This window comes from Xylocopa sonorina, chromosome 8, assembly GCF_050948175.1.
Source record: "Xylocopa sonorina isolate GNS202 chromosome 8, iyXylSono1_principal, whole genome shotgun sequence".
NCBI classification, from domain to species: Eukaryota; Metazoa; Arthropoda; class Insecta; order Hymenoptera; family Apidae; genus Xylocopa; species Xylocopa sonorina.
The window spans coordinates 8,648,363-8,675,392 of NC_135200.1; the positions used below are offsets into that span (position 1 = coordinate 8,648,363).

The following is a 27,030-nucleotide window of genomic DNA, read 5'->3' on the forward strand; positions in this document are numbered from 1 at the left end:
TTTACTTTTTTCATGTACCTTCTTTATGCAAAGTTGTTAAGTCCAATTTCTACAGTCTCAGCGTTTAGTGAAGTAATTATGCAGTAAATATATACAAATTAAGTATGTACCTGCGGCAACACGATTAATCAAATATTTGTTAAGCTGTGTTGCATATAAATACTAAGGTTGTGGAGGACGATCTCAATAGCTTTGCAGAAGGCAGACACAAAAATAAAAGGGTTTCTTTATATTTCGAAATATAAAAAATAAAAATACTTAGTAATACATAATGATACATACTACTTATATTACTCGTTCCATTTGGAAACAAACTTCGATTTGAGAGCAGCATTGTTCATTTTCACTGTGATTTTTTACAGTGACAATTTTTCATTACATTAAATTGAAATTAAAAAAAAAAATAAATAAATTGAATTTAAAACGAAAAAGTGAAATGAAATGCTTGTCACTTAAACCAAATAAAATGTTGGGAAGAGAAGATATAAAGTTTTCTACTTCATTCGGACATTTGATTTCAGTATCCATATCCCGAATATAAGAATTATTTCAACAATATTACAATAGTTGATCATAGCTAATAAGATATTTAAAAATTAAGTAGAATTAATTACAAAATGAACGGTTAGTAGGAAGAAATTAGTCCATTGGAGTAAAGTCCATCAGCCCCTCCTCAGTTAGATTTTACCATTCGTTCTAGGAGTTTACTGTAGAGTGCCGTGTGGTCTCATACAAGCATTACTGTTCGTTCTAAAAACTTTTCCACTTTTCCGTAAGTACTTCCTATCGATTAAAAATAAACGTTATTTTCTTAAATAAGCTACTTTGCGCAATTTTGATCACTGTGATCGCGATTTTCAGTCTTAATTAAATCGTTTTGTATGAAAAAATATCTTATATAAAGATAGTCTCATATAGAGCATCTGTATAAAAATTATGCAAAATAATTTAAGTATACTTAAGATTACGTTGTTTCTGCATGTAACATAAATTTACTTTATTTTTCTCAAATTAAAAATGTTAGTTTCGAGTTATTAATAGTAGTCCGAAATCGAAGGCAAAAAAAAACTCGATATAATGCATAGCCAGTGTTTAGACGGACTAGAATACTATACTACTGGTTGACGGTTTGATGGTAGTGGTAGTAATAGTAGCCAGTTCGGTATCTATAGGTGTCCTTCGTAAAATTAGTTACATATTATCATTTATTAAAGCACAACGCTTTCAATGTACAAGTTGATTTCTTAAGCGATTTTAAATAAGAGTTACTGCATGCTTTACAGCGATCGAAAATACATATATACCCAGTATTGATAATATTTGTACACAAATGGTATCAATATATTGATAGTAGAAACTATATCATTGCTGAGTCATTCGACATCAACAAATGATTTAGATAACTATATAAAACGTTCTACGGTAAACTGTCGTACAATACCGAGAGACTGGTTAATAGCTCGGAAACTGTTAAAAACCCGAAGCCAACATTCTTTCCGTTCGCTCTTCCCTTAGTCTGAGTCTCGTTCGAGAGGAAGTGTTGGATAGCCTACTTTCTCCTTTAGACGTTCTTTAACGTTAATCTGACATTAATATTTAGAGATTTTCCACTTTCTCTTTTAACCAAAATTTGTTTAAGGGCCTGCCTTCCCCGAAGCCACTGAACCACCTCTCCAGTAGAGATTGGAACAGAATTGGAGCTAAAGAGTCATTCCGGTTCTGTACCTCGTAGGGAACGCACCTCAGAATTCGAATACCGGTATTCAAATATCAATTATTTCATGATCACAAGAAAAAATATTCCGTAGAATTATACCTCTTAATTTTTTATTTAATCTTGTATCTTCTTCACTCGTAAAGATATCATGTAAAAAAAAGTGTGTGCGCGTAACTGTGTTTGAAACAAAAAAGTTGTAACAATATTTTGTTTCGAATTTTAATCATTAAGTTGTGGCCATAGTAATTGCCCAGCGAACGGAAGATCCATATATTGAATCCCGGTCGAGGCAATTCTGAAGACCCCGATTCTTTTTCTCCTAGAAAACTTAAAATAATAAATTAATTATTTATATAGGATACACGCAATAATGGCACGACAACCACCGAAATATGAATTATTGAATGAAGAGGAAACGAAAAAGATGTTGAAGCTGTTTAGGGGTGAGAGAACAGGATGGGTGCTCGTAGGTCCAAAAAAGTGGTTGTTCCCGTATAAATATGTAAAAGAGGGTGAAGGATTTTATAATTTCAAGGCAAAACCCGATGATACGTGGGTGATTAGCTATCCCAGATCAGGCAAGAAATGTTTGAATTAATAATAATTAAATACACTTTCGTTTTCAGCAAATATGTAGATAAAAACTTACGTCCTATTTTGAAAAATCTGTCGAACTAGATAATTCCAACTATTGAAATTTGTGCATAAGAATACTAAAATTATTAGGAAATAAAATTAATTGTATCTTGTCGTAATAATTTAAACCGTTTCTTCGTTTCCTCTTTTTTAGGTACAACCTGCACTCAAGAGTTAGTGTGGTTATTGTCTAATAATTTAGACTTCGAAAGAGCGAAGACGGAATTCTTGATGAAACGATTCTCGTTTCTTGAGTTAGTAAATACTTATATTTATTTATATTCAATTATGTTAAAGACGGAATTCTCATATTGGCAGGTTTAACGATTTTTTTTAACCCGCTCGAAGTAGTACAAAAATCTACATTTCTTATAACGTGTATACTTCGAGGCTAAAAAAGGAATTGTGAAGTAATAGATAATGTCGCTGGTTCGACAATGATACGCGGAATTTTACGCACAAATTCTTGACTATGAGTCAGACTCGTGGATTTCGCTTATGGCATAAATTGTTTACCACGAGTTAGACTCGTGGTTATAAGCTAAGGGGTTAAATAAACACTTACTATATAACTTTAACAATCTGCAATTACGTAAATACAAATATTAATAAATGATATATCGATACTCAATACTATATAATTAGCGGTACATGCAATTGAACGTTACGACTGCATCGAAATGACATATAATTAAACCATTAAATGAAGAAACAGAACGTAAAAAGGTCGCTTTCCCTGTCTCTTACGTTTTTCGATAAAATTATCTGAATAAGAAAGAAAATTATGAAACCTATGGAATGTATGGGAACAGCTCGTATTCCTATAATAAAAAGATTAAATTACGCAAATATTATAAAATAACAGTATCACAAAGAAGAACTTATTAATGTCGCGAAATCTATTTTCAGATTCAGTATGTTTTATCATCCAGAGGTAATGGAAGAATTTTTAAAAGTAAATGAAGGTGACAAAAAGAAAGAGGAATTTTGTAAACGTATTGCCGAGCCAGGATACGAAGTTGTAGCAAATATTACTGGTAAAAGATTCATTAAGTCGCATTTTCCATTTAGTTTGCTACCTAATGTTCTGGAGAGTGGTTGCAAGGTAAATGTATATAAATAAGGTATTTAATGCACTATTTCTGTTCCTATAATTACATACAATAATCGTTTCATAAAAGGTTATTTATATCGCGAGAAATCCAAAAGATGTTGCTGTTTCTTGGTATTATTTAAACAAGGCAATTAAAACTCAAGGATATATAGGTGACTTTGCAACGTTTTGGCACTATTTTAAAAATGATCTTAGTAAGTACTATGTAAATTACAAAGTACATCTGTGTTAAACATGGATAATAAATTGAATTGTAGAATACAATGATAACTTTTTAGCCCCTTGGAGTCCATATTGGGAACACCTGAAAGAAGCATGGGCACAGAGAAACAATCCAAATTTTTTATTTATATTTTATGAAGACATGCTACGTGTAAGTTAAAATTAAGCTGTTTTCAAAATAATTCTTATTCGCGAATAATATGTTTTACAGGATTTGCCGAAAACAATTAAAAATGTTGCTAAATTTCTCGGTAAAACTTACACGGAAGAACAAATAAAAGAAGTAGCAGATTATTTAGATATAAAAAACTTTAAAAATAATCCAATGGTAAATGCATCTGAATTGGTAGAATGTAATATAATAGCACCAAATATATTTGTGAGAAAAGGTAAATCCGATAAATCGGACAGTATGTTCACTCCAGAACTTGATGCCGAAGCCAATGAATGGATAGAAGAAAATCTAAAAGGAACTGATCTTAGATTTCCCAGTTAAAGACATTGATATATATTGCAGATAGACTGCATATATTTTATATTTTAAGATAGTATTTTCAGTTGTAGCAACAACTTAGTTAGTTAAATTTGTTGCATGTAAAATAAAATAAATATCACTTGTAAAATTATGGTTTTATTTGGATTGATTTTTTTTTGTACACTGTACATTTATGCGAACAATAACAGCTGTTCTAAATGCGTGTCTTAATTCCTTCTCTACATGAAATGCTAAGCATTTAATTTTAAAAGCTTTATGTTTTAATAAAATTGTTACATATCTTACTGCAGGGCAATCTAACAATACAGTAGAACTAATGGTACCATCATGTCCAAAATTAATATCTTCTAATTGTACTTTCACTTTATAGGGCATTTCAGATGGGAGTATATCCAATAATCTAGCTCTAACTGTTTGCACTATTAATTGTTCACTTGATTGATCAGTATAACATTCATCTTCATACTTCCAATCTTTGGCTTTAGCCGAGTCAACCAAATAATTCTATAACATATATTTGAATGTAAATATGTATGTACATAACCATTGTAATTATTATTGTTATAATATTAATCTTGCGTTACCCTCAAATCGTCTACACCATCTCCACTTAGGGCAGACACCATGAAAATATCATCAAACTTTGGATACTTTTCGTTCTCTGTTAATATCCTTACGATCTCTAACAAAGCTGCTTTTTTCTTCAATTTATCAACTTTATTCAAAATCAACAATAACTGTGCATCTTTCCTTTTACTATTTAAGTAATCAAGAAAGTAATTATCAAACTTATGCCTAAAATGTACATTAGTTACATCCTGCAGTATTCCAATAACATCTGCTTCATTAACTGATATCTCTGGGTCTGTTTTAAATGTTTCTAACAGATTATAAGTTTTTATTTCTTTAGAAGTTGTTATTCCAGGGGTATCCATGAATACAATTTGCGTATCCCCTTCAGTATATATTGCCTCTGCTTTATGCTGTGTCGTGTGAACCTTTGAAGATGCAGGGCATACCTGTTTTTTAAAATGATTTCAATTAAGAAATTCTCTTATCTCATACTGTGAATGTATGATAAACCGAGGAGATGTACATATATTTCAAAGCTCAGAAAAAACCTCTTAAGTATACATTCAAACAAGTATTTGTAATCCAATAATAGAAATAGATTATATCAAAGTAAATAAGAATACATACCGTTCTACGTGCAAGCTTATTCACCAATGTGCTCTTTCCAGCATTTGGTAAACCTAATATAGCAAATTTCAGTAATTTTCTATTTCCTTGTTGTAATTTTGAATTGTTACTGTATTCTGATTCAACCTCTTCCTGATTATCATTAATATTCCGTGTAGCAGAATAAAAGAAAGACCTTCTCAAAAGACTTAACTCAAGCCGATATACGCACTTTTCAATTGTGAATAACATCGTTCTAAATGCTGTTATTGTTCACCATATTTACAATCAATACATTATTTATTTACTTGTTGCTTAAAATATTTAAACTATTAAAATAAATTTTACGATTGTAAAGATATATTCGTTCTCGACTGTGGCGCTATCTCTGTGGAAAACGCCCAAACTACTCGCACATTGTTATCGACAGCATATTAAACTACCGAAAGACTGGTGGCGCCATCTCTGTGGAAAGAGCTCAAACCAGTCGCACATCATTATCGACAGTGAAGTAAACTACCGAAAGACTGGTGGCGCCATCTCTGTACAAAGTGTCGAACTATCAAGGCAATATAGTTCAGCACTTTTTACACAGATGGCGCCACAGTATGCCTGATCTTAAATTGGCAATGCATGCGTGTGGGCAAAATTCAATCTGCAGTTCAGTGTCGTGTATTGACGTGCATCGAGTGGACGCAGTTAGTCGCTTGCACGTAATGTTTAAGTTCACAGTAACGTTCGTCGAACACGATTAAAGTTAGTTTTATTCGTCGAATGAAACGGAAACGTATCTTCTCTATCGTTGTTTAAAAATGTTTCGCTTTTAAGGTATGAGTACGAGAAATGCGCTGATGCGATGCATCGATTCAAAGTGCAATGGAACTTAAACTAGCGGATGCGTAAACTCGCCGAGAATACATTCTATGAAAAGTGGCCAAGGGACCGTTGAATTGATCGTGATCGTTTAATTCACAAGGAATTCCGTAGATATGGGTATTTGAAACGGTCGGGACGGAGCATGCATTTCTGGATTAACAAACCGGCGGGCAGGTATTACGGTTTCACTGGCCGCCGATACCCTGCCGCACCTTTACCAAAGACACGTTTCAGTAAGACACTTCTTTCCTGTACAAGTTTCACTGAAATTTCTTCGCAATAGTTTTCGTAAAATAAATCATAGAATAGTTCTACCTAACTGAATGGCACGATGGAATTTGAAGCGATGTTGTATTTAAATGTATTGGCTTCACAGATCGGTGCAGGTACAATGCAGATTTAAGACAAATGGTCACTCCGCTTCATCAATTCCAAAATCTAAACGGTATGAGAAACACAGCTGGTCCTAGTAATGTGAATAATTGCAGAGTGATAAGAACAATGATAAGAGCGAGCGATCAAAGTGAGAACGATTACCCAGTTGGCTCTACTCAACGTTCCCAGCTGAACAACATCTCCAAGTAATTAAAGAAAAAGGTCTACTAAGAGGATTCTGAGGAACATGTTCTTCTTATACACAGGGTGACTCACTTATACATGTCTACCATCGGAAAGTACTTATAAATGATTCGCCCTCGATGATAAATTATTGCAAACTAGAATATAAACGTTTAAATTGTTTTGGCGAAAGGGAACATTCGGTATATAAGAGATTTGTATGTTCACAGTAATGTGACAACTGCTGGAAATAATCAATTAATATTGTCGAATGGTACACCAAACGGAACAAATAGGAATCTTTTAGACTTTTCGGAATTCAATGACGCAGAACTTACAGCGAACTACAGATTTCGATGTGGTCTTTGGATAATATTTGTACTCGCAACAGTATTTGTTGCTGCTACAAAATTTTACCTTAGCGACAGAGTAAGATAAGACTTAAATGTTTCATATAAAATAAGTCTTTTGTCAATTAGTCTATACTAATATTATTTAACTTCTTTTCTGGACAGGGTCAAGTAGAGATATTTATATTTTGGGGTTTATTAACATCATCGTTATTTGCGTGTTTGTATTTTATATTATATTGCCGGAATCAACATAATAGTCATCAAGAACATCAGATTCAAGAGGAGCACATTGCATCTGTAACTGGTACAACTACAATGCCCAATGAAAATGTTAGACCTATTTCTATAGTAAGACAAAATCCACCACCACCTTATCATATTGCTATTTTAATTCCACCGCATAATTCGTCGGATGAAGCTCCACCACCGTCTTATGACAAAGTCATGCGATAAATTAATATATAAAATGGTATAGAGTCCTATCACTATTTTTTCATATACTACATTTTCTAATAAAATGAAACTAATACGATATCGTGAACTAAATATAAGTACTTCATTATCGAGCTTTTAATTTGTGCTGAGAGATACGGAAAAAAATATTAGCAAAAGCATCAACAATATTTCTAGGGTAGATAAACTTTACATCTGTGATACAATATAGTGATGCATCATCAGTATCGTTCTCAATAACATCCGCAACATAAAGAAAACATAGGAACCCTATTATGGGCATTATGCAATGTTTAAGCCAAAAACTAAATGCGATGTCTACAATACTTTACATTCAATGTATCATAAATATGTACTTTCCTTTTTTATAATCAAATAAATGCTTACAGTTTATTTAAATCAATGATAAACGTACAAAGTTTGCTAAGGATAAAAAGGGAATGATGCCAAACACAAAAGTTATATTGTCCCCTTTGTACTAGAACCATTATTATGCAAATTCATTTTTTCAATGAGAAAAAGCGATGGATGCCCCTTTCTGTCCCTAATTTTATGTTACAGCACTTTATAATATTTTATAAAAACTTTTTATAGTTAAACTGAATTTCAGTCCATGCAAGATTAATATATTTACTTATTTACAAAATGAGAATGGCTACTAGTGCGATAAAATAAAATTAAACTTAAATGAAATTACAAATTGTAGGGCTCTGCAAAAAGATCATATTTAATAAGGAGAAAGTTACTCTTTCCATAATCTATAAAATAAATCAGAATCATTTAACGTGGATCAAAATATATCAATTCTTTGATATAAGTATTGTACGTATTTTATAATATTTAATTATACACTTGTACATAATATAGGTAAGTGTGTACACACATTTGTGTACATACACAAACACACGAAATTTTCCATCATCCAGATTTCTGGCTAAAACATAAATTTAACTAATAAATACAACTTTATATAATTTTTGTCTCCTCGACAATATCGATACCGTTTACACGTGTAAATAATAGTTTACAGTTTAGATGGTAACTTTGCTTTGCATTCGAAATAAATTTATATAATTATCACCATATAGAATATTATTATTTAATACGTATAAATTTCGTATTATTCGATTTTTCGTCCTTCCTTCCCAATTTGATGTATCAAACTGTTTCGACATTCCTAAACTATATTACATTTGTAATATTTCTATCGTGTAATGTTTAAGTGCAGGTGTTACTTTGTATGCATAACAAATATGATTAAATATCATTTTTTTATTATGAAACTTATATCACACATTAAAGGAAACACATTTTCATCTCAACACAATTCGAGATTCTGTAATTGCACCCTTATGTAGGTGATGTATAGAAAAGTGCAAGCATGAAAAAGCATAAAAATCTCTAAACTCTAAATGACATATTTTTCTTTACACTTATTTCTTTATTTATTTTGTTTATATTCAGATTAAAATATTTTCTTTTATCAACTTGTTAAATATTGCATACAAGTAAAAATAAAATTATACATATACTTAATAAAAGGAAGCTGTTAATATTCTCTAAGCATAAATGCAACGAAATGCATAATTATTAGAATTTAGATACTACAAAAATTTTAAAAATTCATATTACATTAAGATATTAGAGAAATTCAATAATTAAATATCAAATATAAATTATTTAAAGATATGAATAAATAGAAGAAAAACAATTAAAAATATCATTTATAAGTGTGAAATAAAATTTCTTTGTTCTTATTACCAAATATATATATATATATAAAATTATATGATATATTTGACAAATAATTGATAAGTTTATTATCAAATTTGCAAAAGATAATTTTATGTGTAGTTTTGTAGCAGTATGAAGTAAAAATTGTATTTAGAATAGATGTTTTTGTAAGTTTGAATGACCTAATATGCTTTCAGAAAGAAGTATGAATAAACAAGTTGTCTTTCAGAAATCTGACTACTACTACACAGATATACAAAACCAATATTTACAAGTTCATTCATTCTTTTAGTGAATATATTAATTTAGTATTATATTCGACAGTGAATAATATTTCTTTATTAAAAGTGTTGAAATTAATAACGAAAAAAATAATTCAAGAAAAATAAGTGACTAATACTAATTATTCGTTTTCGATTCGGTTTAATGATTTGTCATTATATCTGTGAAGGCACTTGCACAATCGCAAATATTTACACATTTATCAATGAAAGTTAAGAATTATAATTCTGCATTACGATAGTTACTCGTAAAGAATATCTGTAAAATCAGTTCTGTAATTCTGTGTAATAGATTGTAAGAAAGACTACACTTGTAAAAATGTCACTTGCTACTTGAGAAAGTAACGAAGTTCTTTATCACTTAGTGCAACTTATTATAAATATAGATTTCACTGAAATTTCTTTCTTGATATTAAGGGTATGATATTTCGTCACGATAGTATAGAAATTTCAGTGCTAAAGCTAATAATAAATCATTCAATAATTTGCACAGCATTTAAACTCTTTGGATCTCAAATAACTTTACATCAGTATCATACCAAATCGGTGGTTCAACATTCCTTAAGTATATAACTCCCCACATATACGTTCTGAACCAAGCAGTTGTACCTGCATTTGCTTGATATCTTCTGATAAGAATAGGATGTGGTACTGGTAACAGGCCAACTAATGTACCGTGTTGTAAAAATTTTAATATTTCACTCTCATCTGTGAGACCCCTGATATATTAAAAATAATGAATATATATTTCTTGTTTTAATAAATTGTAAGGAAAATGAGATGATAAATTGCACTTACTTATCGATGCATATTTTTTCAACTTGTGGTACAAGAACTTGTAATAATCGCATAATAGTTTGCAGTGGAAGTTTACTCTTCCATTGATATACCCATTCACTAGAAGGGACCCACTGATTTATATTATTAGAAGAATTTGTATGCTCTGCTACTCTGATACCACCTTTCTATTTAATCAATAAGACAATATATAAAACAATTGATTTATGATTGGTGAAGATATTCATTGGTTATTTATATTGCATTCATCTTACTGGTATAACAGAATTTTTGGTAGAATTCATTAAATCCTCTGTACCACCCACATTGTTTTGATGATTAGGCTTTCCTACGTCAACATTTACTGAAGGACTTAATGGATGCGCAGATTCTTTTTCAGTCATTTTTTCAATTCCTATAAAAAAATGAATTAAGAAGTAGTTTCGTAACATCAATTTCTATATGACATATAATAAGGCAATTACCCGGGGTTTCTAATAAAGTTGCTTTCAAAGTTCCAGGCTCTGCAGGTTGTGCAGGGTGTGAACCTTCCATTGCTGCTTCATTTACATTTTCATTCGACGTACTAGCAGGCACATGCCGACGTTGTCTCTTACTGAGAGATTTTGCGATTGTATTGCAATCACTTGGTAAATTTGCTAACGCATGAAATACTTGCCGTTTACGTATTATAGTATAGACCAGGTTACTGTTTCCATCAAATTGATACTGAGAAGACACATGAACTTCATGAATTTCATTAAAATAAAATTTTTCCTTTAATTTTCATTTGTCACAAAAAATTAAGAAACAAATTAATATTAATACAAGCATGAGAACGGTATGACTCGAGATATTAAAACGGTTAATAAAAATTATTTCAAATATGTTATATACAATACATATAAATGATACAAAAATATACATTATGTACAAAATTACCTGAATGATATTGTTAAAGATTTCCAACAGAAAGAATACTAAATGATGATTTGTAGGAGCCGAGAATAGGAACCACGGAGTGCTAAATGCTTCGAGTAAATGTAGCAGTTTAGTACTAGCTACCATTGATAAGGTTTTAAGGTATGGAGATACATTGACTAGAATTGTTAACAGACAGTCAAATAATGGCTGCAGTCTTTGGTGTCCGGTTGTGATTATTTTATGAAAGACAGTGACTAATAAATCGGCGTGCGTACCTACAAGTATTTATAAATCAAACATTTCCTTTAAAATAGAGTTAATTAATATTACAGTACCTGTGAAAACAGGAATATCCATAGGTACTGTGGCCGTATATGGTTTATTCAATCTAACGCCAAAATTGCGTTCTCCGCTCAATAAAAGTAAAATAAATACACCAATATGCATTAATCCTACACGAGCTGTAAAATAATGTATTATCATAGATAATAAAAAGGAAAGTCAGGGGCAAACGATGATAATCTATTCGTTGTTATTTTGCAAAAAATGAGGGACAGGATTATATGTTTTCTTGTATCTCTTAGACTTAACTTTAGGAAACTAATCTTATCTAATATTTTTCTTCTTTCAATTAATGATAATAGATTCTAAGAGCCATAAAAAGATACCATTAATAAAATCTATCAGAAATAGACTCTTATCGCTTTTTCCCCTGGTTCTTTAAATATTTTCTTCAATGTACTAAACTTTGAAATGCTGAAAACTTACATTGATCTGCGCGCGAATCATTCAAGTGATACAATATTGGTACTAATACTTCGAGTACATCCGAACTTTTGAGTACGTAGTATAAAAATTTTTTATTATAATCGCACATTTTCCAAAAAAATACCAGTAATTCTTGGTGAAAGTGTACCTTTTTAGTCGAGTTTGGTAAATACGTTTGCATTAATGGATTATTCAATAAGCGTGTGATACCTTTCAGCACAAACTGGAAATCTAAAAATGCGTTTTTGAAGTATTATGTTTTTAGTTTAGAGTTTGCATTGAAACATAATGATAAATTTTACCTTCGTCCCGATGAATACGACTTAGATAATTAATGAATAAATTATCTCCTACACTCCCTTCTTCCAACTGTGTACCACCACTAGTATCGTGATCTAAAGTTACTATAAGGATTTGTAATGCGACATCAACTAGTGGTTCTAATGAATCAGTAAATAATAAGTGGTTATATGGCACTCCAAGTCCAACAGGATCATATGCGCATACAGTATTTAACAGTGATGTGAACATAGGCAAAGCATGTCTGTGTGTAAAACCATATAAGTATTTTTAAATTATTTAATTCTATCTAATGGTATATGCAACAAATTTAGATTAAAATCAATTCTAATTCACCTATTTTCAGAACTGGTTAAATGTTGGATCCATCTGTTTGGGGTAATTGAAAGATCCATAGGTGGATTGTACATGGTCTCACTGAAGCATGTAAGTAACAACTTCAGTAGTTCTGTCCTATTAGAATCTAAAATTGGATACCTAGGAGGTGAATGTGCAAATCCTACACCAGCTTCCCAGATATATTCACAACTATCTATGGATTGCAATTCTTCTGCTTTATCCTAAATAATTGCATTTTATTAATGCTCCTCCTTGCTTTCAAATCTTTCAAAATGCAGAGATACTTACAGGGCCAGATTTTCTGTTTGCAGCTACAGTAAAGTCAGGACAAAACAGCAGATCCTATAATACAAGTAGGAATCGTGAGGATATAATATTCTTTTTTACTTATTATTAAAAATTCATAAACTTACACAAAGTGCATTGAGTAGAGAATGAGCCAATGGTACACTTTCTTCTTCTTCGTTACCAGGCAAACCAGACCAAAAGAATCCTTTCCAATCAGGATCCTCAAAAATGTAAGGTAACAATCTTGTTAACAAGCGGCAGCAATTTAAAACAGTTTGCTGTTCTCTTTGTGTTCTACAACTATTGTCAACTGCTTTTACTAATTTTTCCACTGCTTTGTAACATAGTGTGGCTAAGTTGGAAGGTGCTTCTTCCCTTAATATACGAATTTCGGGTGCAGGGATTAAGGTAAATATATCTTGTACATTAGTTACATTTTCGGACCAAAATTGATCCCAGAAATTATCGTCTGAAGCATCGATCACCTATAGGTAAAAAAAAAAATAGAAAAACCAAATAAATTATAATTTGATAATAGGTTTTCATAAAACTCGTTCTATACAAAAAAATATACATCTACTAATTTACACAAAAAATTAATATAAACTGTAAAAAAATTGTATACGTTTCGCTGTATTGAAATGTCAAATATATCATATGCTGCCGAAGGAAATAATAAACAAGAATTATTACCTGTGTCTTCGATGTCAATTGAATGACCGCTTTTCGAAAGTTTAATTTTGTGTCAGCATTTCCCATGTTGTTTTATTTTTTCGATGATCCTCGTCGAAAAGTTTAATGGTAAAGTACAAAAATCACCTGCTTCTCTTTAAATCAGAATGATGATGGTCACCACCATGTTTACGTGCTAATAATATAGCAGTGCTGCCAATAGGATCTTTTTGTTTTAACGATAATTTCATTGTTGCGATTATTTAACATTAATAGTGCAAGTGTATTATAAATATAAATGATTACAAAAAACTAGAACATTTTTTTCAGTAGAAATCCTATTTTTTTTTATAGTTGCAAATTACAGTGTTAATTTAAATAATTTTAATCAGTAACCCTACAGAATTTCGATATTTTATTATTCAGATAAAAAAATATTTATTTGAACATTAAATCTTTGTGTTTATTTATTTTTTAAAGTAGTTGAAATGTTTTTTTAACTCATTAAGAATTGTCATAAATATACAATGTATGGTATAATGAAAAATATGGTATAGTTATGATATAAATTTTTATTTATTTTCTGTATTTTCCTTGAATCCATACTCTGTACATTTTAAGTTGCTTCCCTCTATTAACTTGTAATCTCCTATCTACAAGATTTTGTTCTTCTGTAAAACCACAGGTTTTAAACAATGTCCTAACTTCTTCTACAAAAATAAACATTTCGTACTATTACTTTTGGCAAAGTAAATTCAATAATATAATTATAAATACATAAGTTATTAAACGAAATACCTTGTGTAAAAAAATATACTCTGGTACCATCTCCACGAGCATAAAAATTTTCTGCTAGACAACTACCCTTTTTAAATCTTAATTGGGCTAAATCATATCTTCCATAGTCGCGAAATAATACTAATCCACCTTTTTTTAGATATTTATAAACTTGTTGCATAACATGCTGCATTCTACAAAAATAAATTGTAGTTTTCAGTTATTTTCACCTTCAGTTGTAATTATGTATATGTAATGAGACAGAGTAATAGAAATATTTACTTGTCAGGATGAACAGCTGAAAGAACAAATATTAACACTATAATATCCAAACTCCCAGGTTCAAATGGTGTTTCCCATCTTTCTTGGGTTACATCGAGAATAAATGCTTTACACCTTTACAATGAATATAAATTATGTTTTGTCTAATATCGTTGTGATAAATTATCTCAATATGTAATTTGTACCTGGATGTATCATAAGCAGAGTTTTGTTTCAATATGTCTATTGCTTTAGCAGAAAAGTCGCAACAATATACAAACAAATTTGGATCTGTATTATATAAAAGTATTGGAAACACTGTATTCCCTACTCCACAACCGATTTCAAGAATTTTACTCCCATTGTTACTGGGTAAATCAAGGATTTTTATGTGAGCTCTCTGGTCATCCTGGTCTGTGCTTTCAGATACAGTTCTTAGCGGCTGTGTAATATTTTGTTTTACTGTAACAGCTGCTAACTCTGGGAATTCTGTAAATAACCAATGTCTATCTTTGAAAAATCTGCAACATTAAAAGCAAAACTTTTTTATACATATTACTTGAAATAATTACAATATTGATTGTTCATTTATCTATGTACTTATTTTCGTGTATTCCATAAAATTTGTCCCAATATTTATCAGCTTCGCATTCATATTCCTGAATTTTCTGTTCTGATAAGATTATAGTTGAATTTTCATTTACTTTTTGCTGTGCTAAGTTTTGTTGCTCTTCATTCCATGTGACATTGTCCCTTAAAAGAGAAAAAGGAAGAAAAAATAAAATAAAATATATCTAACTTCATTGCGAAAAATTGATCTTTCCCAAAATTAAATATTGTTTCCGGTGCACAGTATAAATTCATTCGAAACTTGTACTTTATAGGTTAAAATTTTATATATATAACCTTGCGTTATCACAGTTTTTCTTATTAAATATTAAAAAAATAATATGAAACTACCATGCGTTATGCTGAAATACATTGTCACTGTTGGAAAGAGTTCTGTTACCAAATTGTGGTCTTCTGTCATTTGATTCAATTTGCTGTAGATTCGATGTATTTCCTTCCATCTTTTTGTACTTCTTTACTTGCGCGCGCGTGGGTAAGATACGCAAGGTTGTTGAAAAGGCAGCGAAAGAAATAACATGTCAAACATATATGCAAGAAGTAAAATGTTAGGCATAAAAGATAATTTGATGAGAATATGTAATCCTTTCTTCTATATGGTGTTCAAAACTTGCATAAGACCATACATATACATATATACATTGCAAAATATTCGAATTCAGAGTGAGCGATATTACATAATATAAATACCAATTTTATAATTCTAACTTTATTTAAATGTATTTTTATCAAATTAAGATTTTGTACTTGGCATTGAAATACTCTAAGAGAGGACTAAATTTATTGTAGATCGTTGCATGCACAATAGGACTCCTGCAGATCAACGACCTAGGAGACAGATATAGGTTGAGGGCACGTGGTATGCGGAAACAGGATGGGTGTGACGCAGAGGGTGCAGGTTGAGGGTGGTATCTTGCGTCATTGGATGATTGGTATCACAGGGACGAATTGTATAATTACGCGTTTGTCTTTTCCTATTTTAAAATTAATATCATTTAAAAAAAGTATAAAAACTATGTGCATCATTTCAGATTTTGCTTGAACATGAAAATGTCACATTTACAGGACACTTGAGGCAATTCTTAAAATGTACCAAACTTAATCTATCAAGTATATTTTTAACTTTGTATAAAAAACTAAAATCAGTAGTTCTAAGTATACCTCATGTAAGTACATCTATTTTCTACTGAAGTATTAATAATTGCAATAATACATGCTACAAATAATCTCGTTGCGTGTTAAAAAGAATATGAATTGAAATATTTGAAGTTACTCGCAGATATCTCAATGTAGATACTTTAATTCTAAGAGATAATAAGGTGCGAGTAGGTTTTCTACGCAACACGTTGCTAAGGGCTATACGCTTCTTCCTCCGTTACTGCATGGTGCTTCATGGCTCGTCGTGGGTGGCTACCGTGATGTCCTAATCCCACCAAGTCCCTAGGGGTGAGATCGATACATCCATTTCTCTTTCCCTTATGTTTTCACGGGGGTTAGTATTTATCGATTTCAGCCGACTTGAAAAAAACTTCCTGAGCAGGATGAAATCAAAATCTTTTGCCACATTTTTTTATAACACGCATTAAAAAAGGAAAAGAACCAAAAAAAAAATGCAGAACAGTTCTGGACATATATAAATTAGTATATGTAGCCAGTGTTCTATGAATTAAACAAAAATGAAAATTAATTAAAGATAATGTGTATACATAACACAACATAGATTATGAGTTCGAATATTGTACAATTTTTGGCGTAAAATTTGTAGAAAGCGAAAGGATTTACATGGACAAAGCAAGATTGAAAAACACACATAGAAAAATGAGAAATACATTGAAATGATATTTTATATATGTGCGATTTAAAAAATTGATATCTATAAAAAGAAGTAAAACTGTTACTATATACATTATCAAAAGAGCAAATATTAACTTTCTGTCTTGCATATTTTAATTTAGACTCCAGTTTTATGTCACTGCTATGCTATATATATTCATGATGATCAAAAGAAACACGGAAAGGAAAGAAAGTAACAGAGAGGACGTGGATTTCGCGGCTTTTTCCTAGCCTCTTCCTTGGTAGAACCGCGAGCATCGCGTTCGATAAATTTAACGCGCGCGCTAAACTCGAAAGCACCTATTGGCGTTGAGAAATTTGCAGGAACAGAGGGTTTCTGCGTTGACAGGACAAGAATGAGGAAAATATATGTATATATCTACGTACGCGTAGTGTATGTACGTACATACACATCTACCGAAGTGGAAAGGAATACAAGCAAAGGATGAGAGGAAGCTACGAGAAAGAGGGAAGCAGAAAAAGAGGGCGACAGAAGAAGACAAAAATGGGGGATGTGAACAGGGAGTTGCAGAGATCTGACAGAGATCGAGTGATCAGTGAAACAAGGGTGAAACAGGGAGAGAAAAGAAGGATAGAGAACGTGAGAGGAAGGGAAGGAAGAGTGAGTGGAGAACTCTGCGCGCCGTAGCGCTACGGGGTGGTTGCCCTCGTCTGCGCTTTGTGGGAAATGCTCGCTCAATAACGCGTAGGTCCTCGTCTACCCCTTCTCACCCTCGGAGGTATCGCAGCAAGGGCCACTGCCCCAAAAGGCACTACCACCCGTCGAACAACCCTTATCCTATCCCTTCTTCTTGCCTATAAGACACTCCTTGAATCTTCCTCCTCCTACTGTTCCTTTTCATCATTTTCCTTTGACCGTCTCATATGTCGAATCTTTGTCCTTATATGTAGTTGTCTCACCGTAGTCGAAGGAACATAAGAAACTGATTTTAATTGAAAATCAAGTTACTATGATATGCTTGTTGGTTTTAATTTTAGCAGTTTTTAGTATTACATTTAAATACAAGCAAGCAAGCAACCTAAAATAAATAAGATAATAAAATTTTAATTAAACTTTAATGTACAGAGATTTAGATATTAATTATAACGTAACCAGAGATTCATTTAATTGTATTAAGGGGCAATTTTTTATTAATCAATCAATCAAGTATCGTGTATTTTCTAAGCAACCTGTATACGAGGATGTTTAATTGCATCCTTGCATTTTAGCTTTTGGGGGAAAGTGGTCGATATCTGCCCAGTATTCCGAATTACCTCACCCTTCCAGGCATGGTGGAACCCCCAAAGATCGTTCGGGCAATGACCTCGAGATTATATATTCTCCCGGTATAGGGTGGCACAGGGTTATTCCCCTTGAATTTGTTCGCGGAGCTGTACCTTTTATCAAATCGTATTTATGCTGTAACGTAACATACAAAATTTACGTAGTTATTAATAAAAACTTTTAAAAACTCAAAGCAGACGGTTTATAAAGTGTAAAAGAATTCACAAAGCTCACATGGAAGAAGAAGGCTGGAAAATCAATAACTATCTAACAATAAGATATTTTATTAATTAAATTTTATTCTATATTTAAGAGTTTTAAATGTAAGAATATATATTCAGTTTTAATAACTCGTCGCGGTATTGATTTTTATATTTTTCGCCACTAAAGAATATAAAATGCTTTATGCACTTAATGGATTTGTTTCATCGGACCACAGTCGATAACCCTCTTTGCAAGGAGTCGACCTGCATAGGCTTTGCATAATAAATCCATGTCAAAGAGAGAAAATTGGCATTGGTTATAATTTTCGTGGCGGATAGCATTTACAAGCCCGGCTCGCTACATCCACCACCTATCGGATCAATAAGTACTCTTCTTGTTTCATAGGAATCGTGTCTTTCTGTACGATTTTTTCGTACTGTTATAGTACTGTTATAGTACTTATACAATATGTGGATGTTTAACAATGTGTAGTTTTATATTGATACGTTCTGATGGAATTAAACGCGTCTGTCTAAACATTGGAAAATCAGCATTTAGTGACCCTTTCCTGAAACAGTACTGTTGACAAATCAGGGAGTTAATTATGCGATGAGTTTCTTGCAAACATAGAATTAGGGTGAAAACATCAGAGATGTAAATCAGAAAAGCATTAAATGGACAAATTGACTAAATTACTGTGTAAGAAATGCGATAAACTTCCAATATTTTCACAAAATTTGTAGTACTTTTGCATCTCTCTTCCTCGCTCCCCCTCTTTTTCTCTGATTGAAGATTGATATCTTGGGCAGATATCCACCACTTCCCCCATAAGCTAAATTGCTGGACTCATTAGTTTATAAGAAAAGGTACTGAATTTACAATTTTTTTTTATATCTTCTATTCAGAATAGCGTGACTGTCTTCGCAGAAGAATATTTGAAAGAAATTCACTCCTTTCATGAAAAAGGTATTAATGGGAATAAATAGTTAGGGGATTCAAACGATCGATACCTTCATTACGTGGCACTTTATCAATGAGATGATTCTCGAGCTCGTTGAAAAAAGGTTTGTGGAAAGCAAGAACCGTCTATACTCCGGTCGAAATAACTGCGATTCGGATTTTACAGCATGCGTGCAAATAGATGCGTAGATACCGACCACTCGTATCTATTTATAACGGCGACGGATCGCGGGGCAATTGACCGCGTGGCCTTGACTTCCTGTTGACCCGAGTGCCCCTAGGGAATTTTGGCGTACCTCGTGGAATTTCTTGTCATGATATTCGAGCATCTTTCCTCTAACAATTTTATTCCACAACGTTTCATACGTTATCTCCGAAAAGGGCATGAGTAGATTTAGCTGGCGAAGAAATGTACATTAACCAGCTGTACAATTATCACTTACATATGAATAATTATAAGTAATAACTTATATGTGAATAGATTTTTAAATAATTTACATAATTTAAAACAGTACCAATAATGCTCGATTCATCATACCTGCTTGATCGTAATCTCCGTGAATTGATACACTGGACGAGCACGCCATATCCTCGAAATCAAGGATATTTTAACAATGTCGATACGTCGTTTAAGAAATGTAACTTTCGACCTTTCCATATCATACGATCGACTAGTTCGTGGGTGGTGCGGCGCGTTTACAGCGGCCATTTATAACAGGAAACAAAAAAAATTAATATTGCGATTCGAAAGCACGTCAGTTTCTCAGAGGACGAATCTATGTCCGACATTTCCTCTAAAAATAGCATAGACACTTTTATCTAGAAAGCTAATAGTTATCAATTTATTAAAAAAAAATGTAAAAGAACGCAAATTTGTGTCCTTTCATATCGAAATCAACGGTATCAATTTTTTCTTCGTGAATAACTTTGTTTAGCTTACTCGGGTCTAAGTGCTTTTTTTCTGCGATCGGTAGGAAACCTGTTCGTACAAGCAACGGAATGTCTGAGTGGCTGCCGTCCTCTCATCTCCGTGCAATTCCGCGCGTAGTAGAACGACTCGACCAGGTGAGATCGTTCATTCTGCAAGGGACATTTTTGCTTCAGTCACCACCTCCTTCGCTGTAGGAGGCGCGCCATAGCACGTTCAGTGAAATCGAATAGGGAAAACGTCCGGACGGAATAGCATAGATGAAAGCATAGTTGTACTGAAAATTCAAAAATCAACTGAACATGAATATAACACTACTCTGAAAATGGGTTAAACCAAGAAATGTATGAGAAGAGTCATATCAGATGCACTGATGTAATTATTTCAACGTGGAAACGATGGTACCACTAAATATTCATTAGATGTTACGTATCAATGTAAAATGTATAAGATTAGAAAGAACATAGGAGAGAATGCAAGAGAAAGACAGATGAAGATAGAGAAAGAAAGAGAGACAACTCGTAGGAGGTTGTAGAGGATGTCGAGAAATGAAGGCCAACGGCCTTGACCTTGTCCGTGACTTCGTCGTGAATGAGAGAGAATGAGAGGGAGAGATACAAGAAAAGACATCGGTCAAAACAAAGTGGCCTGCTTTCTTGTTCGTCGAAGAAACGGTGCGTGGTTCGCAGGCAAGCAAATTCAGGTAAACGGCCAGTCGATATTAATGGCTAAGCCGTCGCATCCCCCTGGCCTCTTCCAAATGCTCTATAGAACAACGGGACGATATAATCGTCGATTTATCAGTTCTGAATTTATTTACACAATGACGAAAGTTATTAACTAGGATGCTTATCATTGGATCAATAAATTATCCAAGTCATCTGTAAAAATGGTGAAAATAATATAGATATGATGATATTCTTATCTAGAGATTATCATACAAAATTGTATTTGTAAAATTTATTGATTGATAAAGGATAGTTCGATGTAAATAATTTATGTAAATATGTATTGTTTATTTATTGTAAATAATGTTTTCTGCTATGGTTTCTACTTGTTAGGCAGAACACAAGGTTTAGTTAAGGGCTCTGGTTAAAAACAAGCTTTGGTTGAAAACTACTGACAAGAAGTAAGAACGAGTAGTAATTATATTTATTTTTACGGTTCCTTTCAAAGCATTCATGAAGTAAAAGCATGTGTCCGGACATCTGTCTGACGTACAGTCAATATTGTCGTTACCGAAAGTACTGTTTTGATAATACGTACCTATGTGTGATTGTAGATGTGCTCAATAAGCTCAGCAAGTGTATAATTGTAATGTAGATTGAGTTTTCTTATGCGTGTGTGTATCTTCTCCCTTGCACCCGATTGTACAACCTTTTATTTAAATTATGATACATTTAGTAAAATTTATCCAGTGAAATTATAGATAGTAGAAATTGTTTATATGATTGCGATGTTGACGAACTACAATTAAATACATAGAATACGTAGGAACAAATGAATCAAATTTTTTAATCCCTACGCCATTGGTCAAGAATCTCTACGATTGCACATGTAGGAAGGCCATTTTTTTTGTAGGCAGTATGCAGTTAATACCAATATAGACAAGAATCAGAAAGAAAATTTGGCTTGCAGAATCTGATAGAAGTTGATACGCGAATAGCGTGAGTCAAAGATCGATTGAAAATTGTATACAGTACAACATAAATATATATCTTACTAGTGCAAATACGATCGATTTAAATTGAAGATTATGCATTCGTCTAGCAAGATCCCTGTGAATGGTAAATGTCGATGACCGCAAAAGAAATTACCGAAATTGACTATCGAGAAGAAAAGAAAAAAGCGACGAGAAAATCTCGTCTCCTGATCTCAAGGGAGTAGGAGCAGTGAGTGAGGTTGTTCCACGATCGATAACGCGAGTCTCTCGCGAGAAGGTGCGAAAGAAGCTGGTCAGGCACCAACGAAAGGGCCGAAAGAATCGATCTGGTCCTATGAAAAGAAAGACGGAGATCTTAATACCTACCGATATATTTTGTTTAAATAAATGCTCGGCGAAGAAGAAGGGAAGAGCCGGGTGTACTATCTCAGGTAGATTTCTGCATAAGAGGGCAAATGGCACACACGTTTATTGCCGTATCACGAAGGGTCGCGTTTACGGGGGTGAGTGTACCACCCGCCACTGTCTGTCGTCCGTTTTCTCTCTCGTCTTTTTTCATTCTCTTCCCTCGTATCGTCCTTCATTTTTGGTCTTCGTCTTTCGCGGGGCGCTGTTGCTAGCGGTCTCCGTTGTGCACGCCGCTCGTTCATTCGCATGGCTGCCAACTGCGCGACGGCAAAACTCGCCGAGAAAACCGCGGTGATCATAGCCCTCCTCTCCTCTACGTCATTCGTTCAGGCAGTAGGTTCCATCTTTGTTAAACGAGTTATGGGAACGTTAGTTATCTCTTTGTCGTGCTCGACGAACTCGTAAGATATCGCTCGTGTACCCGTGATATGTGAGTGTGTGTTGAGTGGCGGTCGTGCAGACAGGTGCGGCCGCCGGAGCCCCACCGTTGGTGGTGGCGCGCGCAGCGCCTCCAAGCGGCGACTCTCCTTAGTTTCGGGCAAGATGGGCGAACCTCGCCGGGCAGTAGCTTAGACTCTACCTACAAGACAACACATACACTAAATGTTTCCTAACAACAAGTAACAATTAATTGTACATTTATTTTATTTAAGGGAACACAAACTCTATTTTTGTAACATGCTGTATTAGTAGTGCTCCGTGGAATTTGTACAATAGTAAAAGGTGCGAGGCCACGCGCGATATAACGGACGAGAAGACGACGACGGAAAGTACGAAAAAGATAGGAAAGGTTTCGCGATAGCTGAGAGACCTAAGTGCGGAAGGAGATAAACGAAGAAGAAGGATAAGTAAACGGTGATAGAAAGGACGAGCAGGACGAAGACAAGGACTAGGAAGACAGCGACCGAAACGACGAGGACAACGACAAAGGGGACAATCCCGACGAAGACGGCAACGAGGTGGATAAGGACGATCGTACCGCAACAGTGGCCGCCACTGAGGCTAAAAACGACAGCGAAGTAGGTGATAATCTCGCGTAGTCTCTCCGCTCGTTGACTCAGCTCGGTGTAGCTAGCTGATTCTTACTCGATGTGGTGCGTGTTTTAATAACGAGTTAGAACGTGGAAAAAAGTGTTCGACTGATAGTAGTAGTGAAGTGTATAGCCGACACACCCTCTTGACACTCGACATCCGTCTCATATCGCCATCGGTTCAGCTCTCTACCCCCTTCTTTTCCTCATCTTTCTCGCTCTTTCTCACTCCCTCCTTTGCTACATTTACGTAGTACCGCGTGTACATTCGGTCACTGCACAGAAAGCCGCACACACCACGTCCCTCTTCCTCTCTCTTTTTCTCTTCTGCTCTTCCTCCCGTCTCAACCCCTCATCTCGTTTTCTCTTTCTCCTTCCCTCGCTCTTGCCCTCTCGGTCTATCCAGATTGTCCTGCCGTCTTCTTCTCTTTCTTTCGTGCAAAGTGATTTATCGTTGCGCTTGTCGCATCGGGTTTCGTCGGTGTTAAAACCATACTGACCGACCGGCTATCGTGTCCCTTTGCGTCCATAACCATACATACTGTACTTCATCCTAGCTCTATCCCCTCCCGTCATCCTCCCTCGTTTTACCAAGCGTTTCACCCATACCTATTTATCCTCTCTTTTTTCTACCTCCGCTCCACCCCGGTTTATCGGCCGATCGGAGTGCAAATTCGTTCGTGATCGTGTTGTGTGGGTTCTACGTCTACCAGTGTTGAGAGGTACAAAAACGCGGGTGACGCCGCTCTGTTGGCAACACCAGGTCAAAAACCAGCAACGACATACAAGTACGAATAAGAGAAGAGAGAGAGACGCATTACTGTAGTAATAGGACCGGCGGCACGGTATCGTTTCGAGCAGGCGCCACGAGCGATAATACCGCTAACATGTCCGTGAGAATGGAAAACGTAGCCGCGCCGAGGAAGCTTAACTATAAAATGATGGTGAGTAAAGAAACTATTATCTTATTTCTCGTTTCTTTCATATTTCATTCTCTGATTAATCTCTGCCGGCCGTTTCTCGCATTGAACCCTCTATTGCTCGTTCACGAGGATGCGTATGTACTTGTATATACACGCTCTTGGAAAACGTAGCATTACCATGGGGACGGCCGATGGCCACGAACCTTGCGGAACCGGCGTAGTTTGACAGTTTGCCGCGGGGCGTCTGCTGCCCCACCCAGTCTCCTCTTTCTCTCCCCCTCCTTAACCTCTCTCGACCGTCTTCACGTATGTATTCTTTCCTTCATTCTTTTCTTTCTTTTTTTTCTCTCTTTCTGGTATCTATCGTGTGTATCCAGGGTAGATTTATCTGGAATCGTTCATAATACGTGCTTTTATTTTCTCGGCCTCCATTGTTTTTAGTTATCAGTCATGATTTTGTCAATAGATTTAAACATTCAAATCAATGATGAACTTGATAGGTCACAGTTCATTAAGAGGCATGTACTACTTGTCGGTAACATGTTAATAGCGTTTATTGAATTAAGATGTATTCCGATTAAGTATTCGGTGCTGTAATTTTCATGCCCATATTATTCTTAAATTCTATGTGTGTTTCCTACTTTTAATAATGTACAAAATGTTTGAATTGGTTGATAAATGGGATAGGAAAAGTATCGAGAACCACATAATTGGTGGTCTGCTTAGATTATTACGTACATGGTGTTATTGTTGACTATTTGAAAATTGTGGAAAAATCATAGAGAATTTAATTAAATAAATATGTATGTGTAAAATAAAGTACTACTTTTTGTCAATTGAAAATAGGTGAAAGTATGTAGATTTTCACATTTTAAATGGAATGACATATTTGTTATTTCCATGATGTTTTTCCTCAAATATTTCGAAACGCATTCATATTTCAATTATACTTTGTGGCAGGCTCTTATTTTTATGTATACGGTCCTGACATTCTGCGCAGACTCCTGCTGTCTCTTCCTGTTCTTTACCTACTTTCAAGCGCTACGCTTTTCGCGGAATAATTTTATATTTTTCATTACGTTCAATTGATCTTATTTTTTCTCTTTGAAAATTAAATAATTTTCATGTAACAAATAAGGACGATACTAAATTCTAATTGAGCCAAAAAGTGATACATATCAATCTTTCTCAATCAATTAGTTGATTGTAGAAAGTTGTATAAATGAATACAAATAAATTATCCTTACATACTGAAAGAAATTTTCACTGCTTAATTTCTTCTCGGCTGCTTTGTTCTTTTTTCGTATCGAAACTTCTTATATTCACTAAATGAAAGTAATTTGGTTCGAACATTTATTCTTCATATATAATTTTTTGTTAATCTTGTTACTTATTAGTACGATACATAGTTGCTTGTGAAAGCGATGTGGAGCCACTATCTGGAAGCATTCTTTAATCTGCACATTGAAATTCGACCTAATGCTTATCAGTGTAGCCAACTTTGCTGCACAGTTTTAGTGACATTTATGATATTTTTGTACAACTTTTTGGCGTTGCGTAAGTTTTTCCGAAACCATTTTTCTGTTTTCTTCATAATATGAAACAAATTATGTATAAGAAATATAAAATCGTTCTTAACATTTGTAGCTTCATTATTTACAATTTGTAATAACCAAAGTGTTGAGTATACTGGCTGGATATTATCTTATCATCAATAATATTGATAATTCAATGATTCGTGCTCTTCTGAAATCTGCTCATAACAAACGTAGTCATTAGAAAGGTTATCGCACGGTAAATGTGTTCAACTGATTGACGTGCAAACAGCTGTTCTTTTCAGTGTTGCCAACGGCAAGTTGATACTTGAATATCACACTTACAAATCAATTGTCGTATATTATACTTTATAGTTTCGTTGTCGAGTTTTTACTGGAAAATCTTAGTAAGATCTTAAAACCTACAAAAATATAAAAATATGGATGTATTTATATCAAATTCTATAAATACTGAATTAACATTATATATGTAGCTAAAACCGAGAAATACTAATGTTAATTGAAAGGAAACATTTTTTAATTATTTGCGCACTTTGAATTTCGCAATTCGAAGTGTATAATTATCAAATCAAATATTTAGTTAAGATTGTATATATGTTCGCTAATTCCTGCATCGTTTAATGCATCTTTATGTTCGTTTTCTTATCTATGCTTATCTTGATTAATATCATTCAACATTTTGGCGATAACAAAAATTTCATGTGTATTTATAAAATAATGTTAGATTAAAGATGGCAATCAGATATCGGCTAAATTAAATTTCTGAAAATCAATACTTTGTATCAAATTGAATTTCTAAAAATATTTATATCTAAAAGTAAGCCACTGGTAAATTATTAATTAGTTAATAACGTCTGCATTTTCAAATTCCTATCAAAGAATAATAT

The 27,030-nt window shown here is 33.6% G+C and overlaps 7 protein-coding genes and 1 long non-coding RNA gene across 16 annotated transcripts in view; 4 read left to right on the plus strand and 4 right to left on the minus strand.

Moving 5' to 3' along the window:
- The first annotated feature begins 1,704 nt into the window (after window positions 1-1,704).
- On the plus strand, window positions 1,705-4,289 carry LOC143426043 (sulfotransferase 1E1). The gene is made up of 7 exons (XM_076899151.1): window positions 1,705-1,759; window positions 2,075-2,295; window positions 2,508-2,607; window positions 3,263-3,458; window positions 3,535-3,661; window positions 3,746-3,840; window positions 3,901-4,289. Exons 2-7 carry the CDS (start codon window positions 2,088-2,090, stop codon window positions 4,183-4,185), a joined length of 1,011 nt encoding a protein of 336 aa, XP_076755266.1. The 5' UTR covers window positions 1,705-1,759; window positions 2,075-2,087; the 3' UTR covers window positions 4,186-4,289.
- Window positions 4,290-4,314: 25 nt separating this feature from the next.
- Window positions 4,315-5,739, minus strand: LOC143426042 (GTPase Era, mitochondrial). Its single transcript, XM_076899150.1, has 3 exons — window positions 5,386-5,739; window positions 4,770-5,204; window positions 4,315-4,689 (listed from the first exon to the last, which is right to left on the minus strand). Exons 1-3 carry the CDS (start codon window positions 5,614-5,616, stop codon window positions 4,321-4,323), a joined length of 1,035 nt encoding a protein of 344 aa, XP_076755265.1. The 5' UTR covers window positions 5,617-5,739; the 3' UTR covers window positions 4,315-4,320.
- Window positions 5,740-6,194: 455 nt separating this feature from the next.
- LOC143425880 (uncharacterized) lies at window positions 6,195-8,035 on the plus strand. Its single transcript, XM_076898935.1, has 4 exons — window positions 6,195-6,473; window positions 6,617-6,821; window positions 7,029-7,227; window positions 7,314-8,035. The coding sequence occupies exons 1-4, from the start codon at window positions 6,383-6,385 to the stop codon at window positions 7,602-7,604; spliced, it is 786 nt and encodes a 261-aa protein (XP_076755050.1). The 5' UTR covers window positions 6,195-6,382; the 3' UTR covers window positions 7,605-8,035.
- Window positions 8,036-9,461: 1,426 nt separating this feature from the next.
- Window positions 9,462-13,883, minus strand: LOC143426021 (protein HID1). The gene is made up of 12 exons (XM_076899127.1): window positions 13,709-13,883; window positions 13,141-13,500; window positions 13,016-13,069; window positions 12,725-12,948; window positions 12,391-12,632; window positions 12,089-12,319; window positions 11,656-11,781; window positions 11,339-11,595; window positions 10,882-11,125; window positions 10,672-10,811; window positions 10,418-10,584; window positions 9,462-10,338 (listed from the first exon to the last, which is right to left on the minus strand). The coding sequence occupies exons 1-12, from the start codon at window positions 13,772-13,774 to the stop codon at window positions 10,116-10,118; spliced, it is 2,334 nt and encodes a 777-aa protein (XP_076755242.1). The 5' UTR covers window positions 13,775-13,883; the 3' UTR covers window positions 9,462-10,115.
- A 356-nt stretch (window positions 13,884-14,239) lies between these two features.
- On the minus strand, window positions 14,240-15,883 carry Mettl2 (methyltransferase-like protein). The gene is made up of 6 exons (XM_076899179.1): window positions 15,686-15,883; window positions 15,326-15,478; window positions 14,932-15,246; window positions 14,747-14,860; window positions 14,486-14,658; window positions 14,240-14,397 (listed from the first exon to the last, which is right to left on the minus strand). Exons 1-6 carry the CDS (start codon window positions 15,793-15,795, stop codon window positions 14,264-14,266), a joined length of 999 nt encoding a protein of 332 aa, XP_076755294.1. The 5' UTR covers window positions 15,796-15,883; the 3' UTR covers window positions 14,240-14,263.
- Window positions 15,749-16,925, plus strand: LOC143426061 (uncharacterized). Of its 3 annotated transcripts, none has more exons than XR_013102108.1 (3): window positions 15,749-16,015; window positions 16,142-16,260; window positions 16,632-16,925. It is a non-coding gene; the product is annotated as an uncharacterized LOC143426061 (long non-coding RNA). The 3 variants fall into 3 exon arrangements; XR_013102110.1 differs by having other exon boundaries at window positions 15,749-15,951; XR_013102109.1 differs by lacking the exon at window positions 16,632-16,925 and having other exon boundaries at window positions 16,142-16,319.
- A 1,435-nt stretch (window positions 16,926-18,360) lies between these two features.
- Window positions 18,361-20,020, minus strand: LOC143426389 (uncharacterized). Its single transcript, XM_076899827.1, has 3 exons — window positions 19,931-20,020; window positions 19,694-19,840; window positions 18,361-18,605 (listed from the first exon to the last, which is right to left on the minus strand). The coding sequence occupies exons 1-3, from the start codon at window positions 20,018-20,020 to the stop codon at window positions 18,462-18,464; spliced, it is 381 nt and encodes a 126-aa protein (XP_076755942.1). The 3' UTR covers window positions 18,361-18,461.
- Window positions 20,021-23,668: 3,648 nt separating this feature from the next.
- Window positions 23,669-27,030, plus strand: part of Shep (RNA binding motif single stranded interacting protein alan shepard) — a 29,714-nt gene continuing 26,352 nt past the window's right edge. For all 7 annotated transcript variants that reach the window (XM_076898998.1, XM_076899000.1, XM_076898999.1 and 4 more), the window contains exon 1: window positions 23,669-24,608. In XM_076898998.1, the coding sequence (XP_076755113.1) occupies window positions 24,552-24,608 (57 nt within the window). In that variant the 5' untranslated portion in view covers window positions 23,669-24,551. The remainder of the gene's footprint in view (window positions 24,609-27,030) is intronic.

What these genes read in the sequence shown, in the direction of transcription:
- LOC143426043 (XM_076899151.1), top strand. Translation starts at nt 2,088, where the DNA reads ATGGCACGACAACCACCGAAATATGAATTATTGAATGAAGAGGAAACG. An exon ending in AAACGATTCTCGTTTCTTGA is followed by an intron (nt 2,608 to 3,262) that starts GTTAGTAAATAC and finishes ATCTATTTTCAG; the next exon opens with ATTCAGTATGTTTTATCATC. An exon ending in TTTATGAAGACATGCTACGT is followed by an intron (nt 3,841 to 3,900) that starts GTAAGTTAAAAT and finishes TATGTTTTACAG; the next exon opens with GATTTGCCGAAAACAATTAA.
- LOC143426042 (XM_076899150.1), bottom strand. Translation starts at nt 5,616, where the DNA reads ATGTTATTCACAATTGAAAAGTGCGTATATCGGCTTGAGTTAAGTCTT. An exon ending in ATAAGCTTGCACGTAGAACG is followed by an intron (nt 5,205 to 5,385) that starts GTATGTATTCTT and finishes TTTAAAAAACAG; the next exon opens with GTATGCCCTGCATCTTCAAA. An exon ending in ATGGTGTAGACGATTTGAGG is followed by an intron (nt 4,690 to 4,769) that starts GTAACGCAAGAT and finishes TATATGTTATAG; the next exon opens with AATTATTTGGTTGACTCGGC.
- LOC143425880 (XM_076898935.1), top strand. Translation starts at nt 6,383, where the DNA reads ATGCATTTCTGGATTAACAAACCGGCGGGCAGGTATTACGGTTTCACT. An exon ending in TTTACCAAAGACACGTTTCA is followed by an intron (nt 6,474 to 6,616) that starts GTAAGACACTTC and finishes TTGGCTTCACAG; the next exon opens with ATCGGTGCAGGTACAATGCA. An exon ending in AATTTTACCTTAGCGACAGA is followed by an intron (nt 7,228 to 7,313) that starts GTAAGATAAGAC and finishes TTTTCTGGACAG; the next exon opens with GGTCAAGTAGAGATATTTAT.
- LOC143426021 (XM_076899127.1), bottom strand. Translation starts at nt 13,774, where the DNA reads ATGGGAAATGCTGACACAAAATTAAACTTTCGAAAAGCGGTCATTCAA. An exon ending in CTCTACTCAATGCACTTTGT is followed by an intron (nt 13,070 to 13,140) that starts GTAAGTTTATGA and finishes CTTGTATTATAG; the next exon opens with GATCTGCTGTTTTGTCCTGA. An exon ending in GAAAAAATATGCATCGATAA is followed by an intron (nt 10,339 to 10,417) that starts GTAAGTGCAATT and finishes TTAATATATCAG; the next exon opens with GGGTCTCACAGATGAGAGTG.
- Mettl2 (XM_076899179.1), bottom strand. Translation starts at nt 15,795, where the DNA reads ATGGAAGGAAATACATCGAATCTACAGCAAATTGAATCAAATGACAGA. An exon ending in TATGGAATACACGAAAATAA is followed by an intron (nt 15,247 to 15,325) that starts GTACATAGATAA and finishes TTAATGTTGCAG; the next exon opens with ATTTTTCAAAGATAGACATT. An exon ending in AGTATATTTTTTTACACAAG is followed by an intron (nt 14,398 to 14,485) that starts GTATTTCGTTTA and finishes TTATTTTTGTAG; the next exon opens with AAGAAGTTAGGACATTGTTT.
- LOC143426389 (XM_076899827.1), bottom strand. Translation starts at nt 20,020, where the DNA reads ATGCCCTTTTCGGAGATAACGTATGAAACGTTGTGGAATAAAATTGTT. An exon ending in ATGACAAGAAATTCCACGAG is followed by an intron (nt 19,841 to 19,930) that starts GTACGCCAAAAT and finishes CGTTATAAATAG; the next exon opens with ATACGAGTGGTCGGTATCTA. An exon ending in TCTCATTGATAAAGTGCCAC is followed by an intron (nt 18,606 to 19,693) that starts GTAATGAAGGTA and finishes GTTACGTTACAG; the next exon opens with CATAAATACGATTTGATAAA.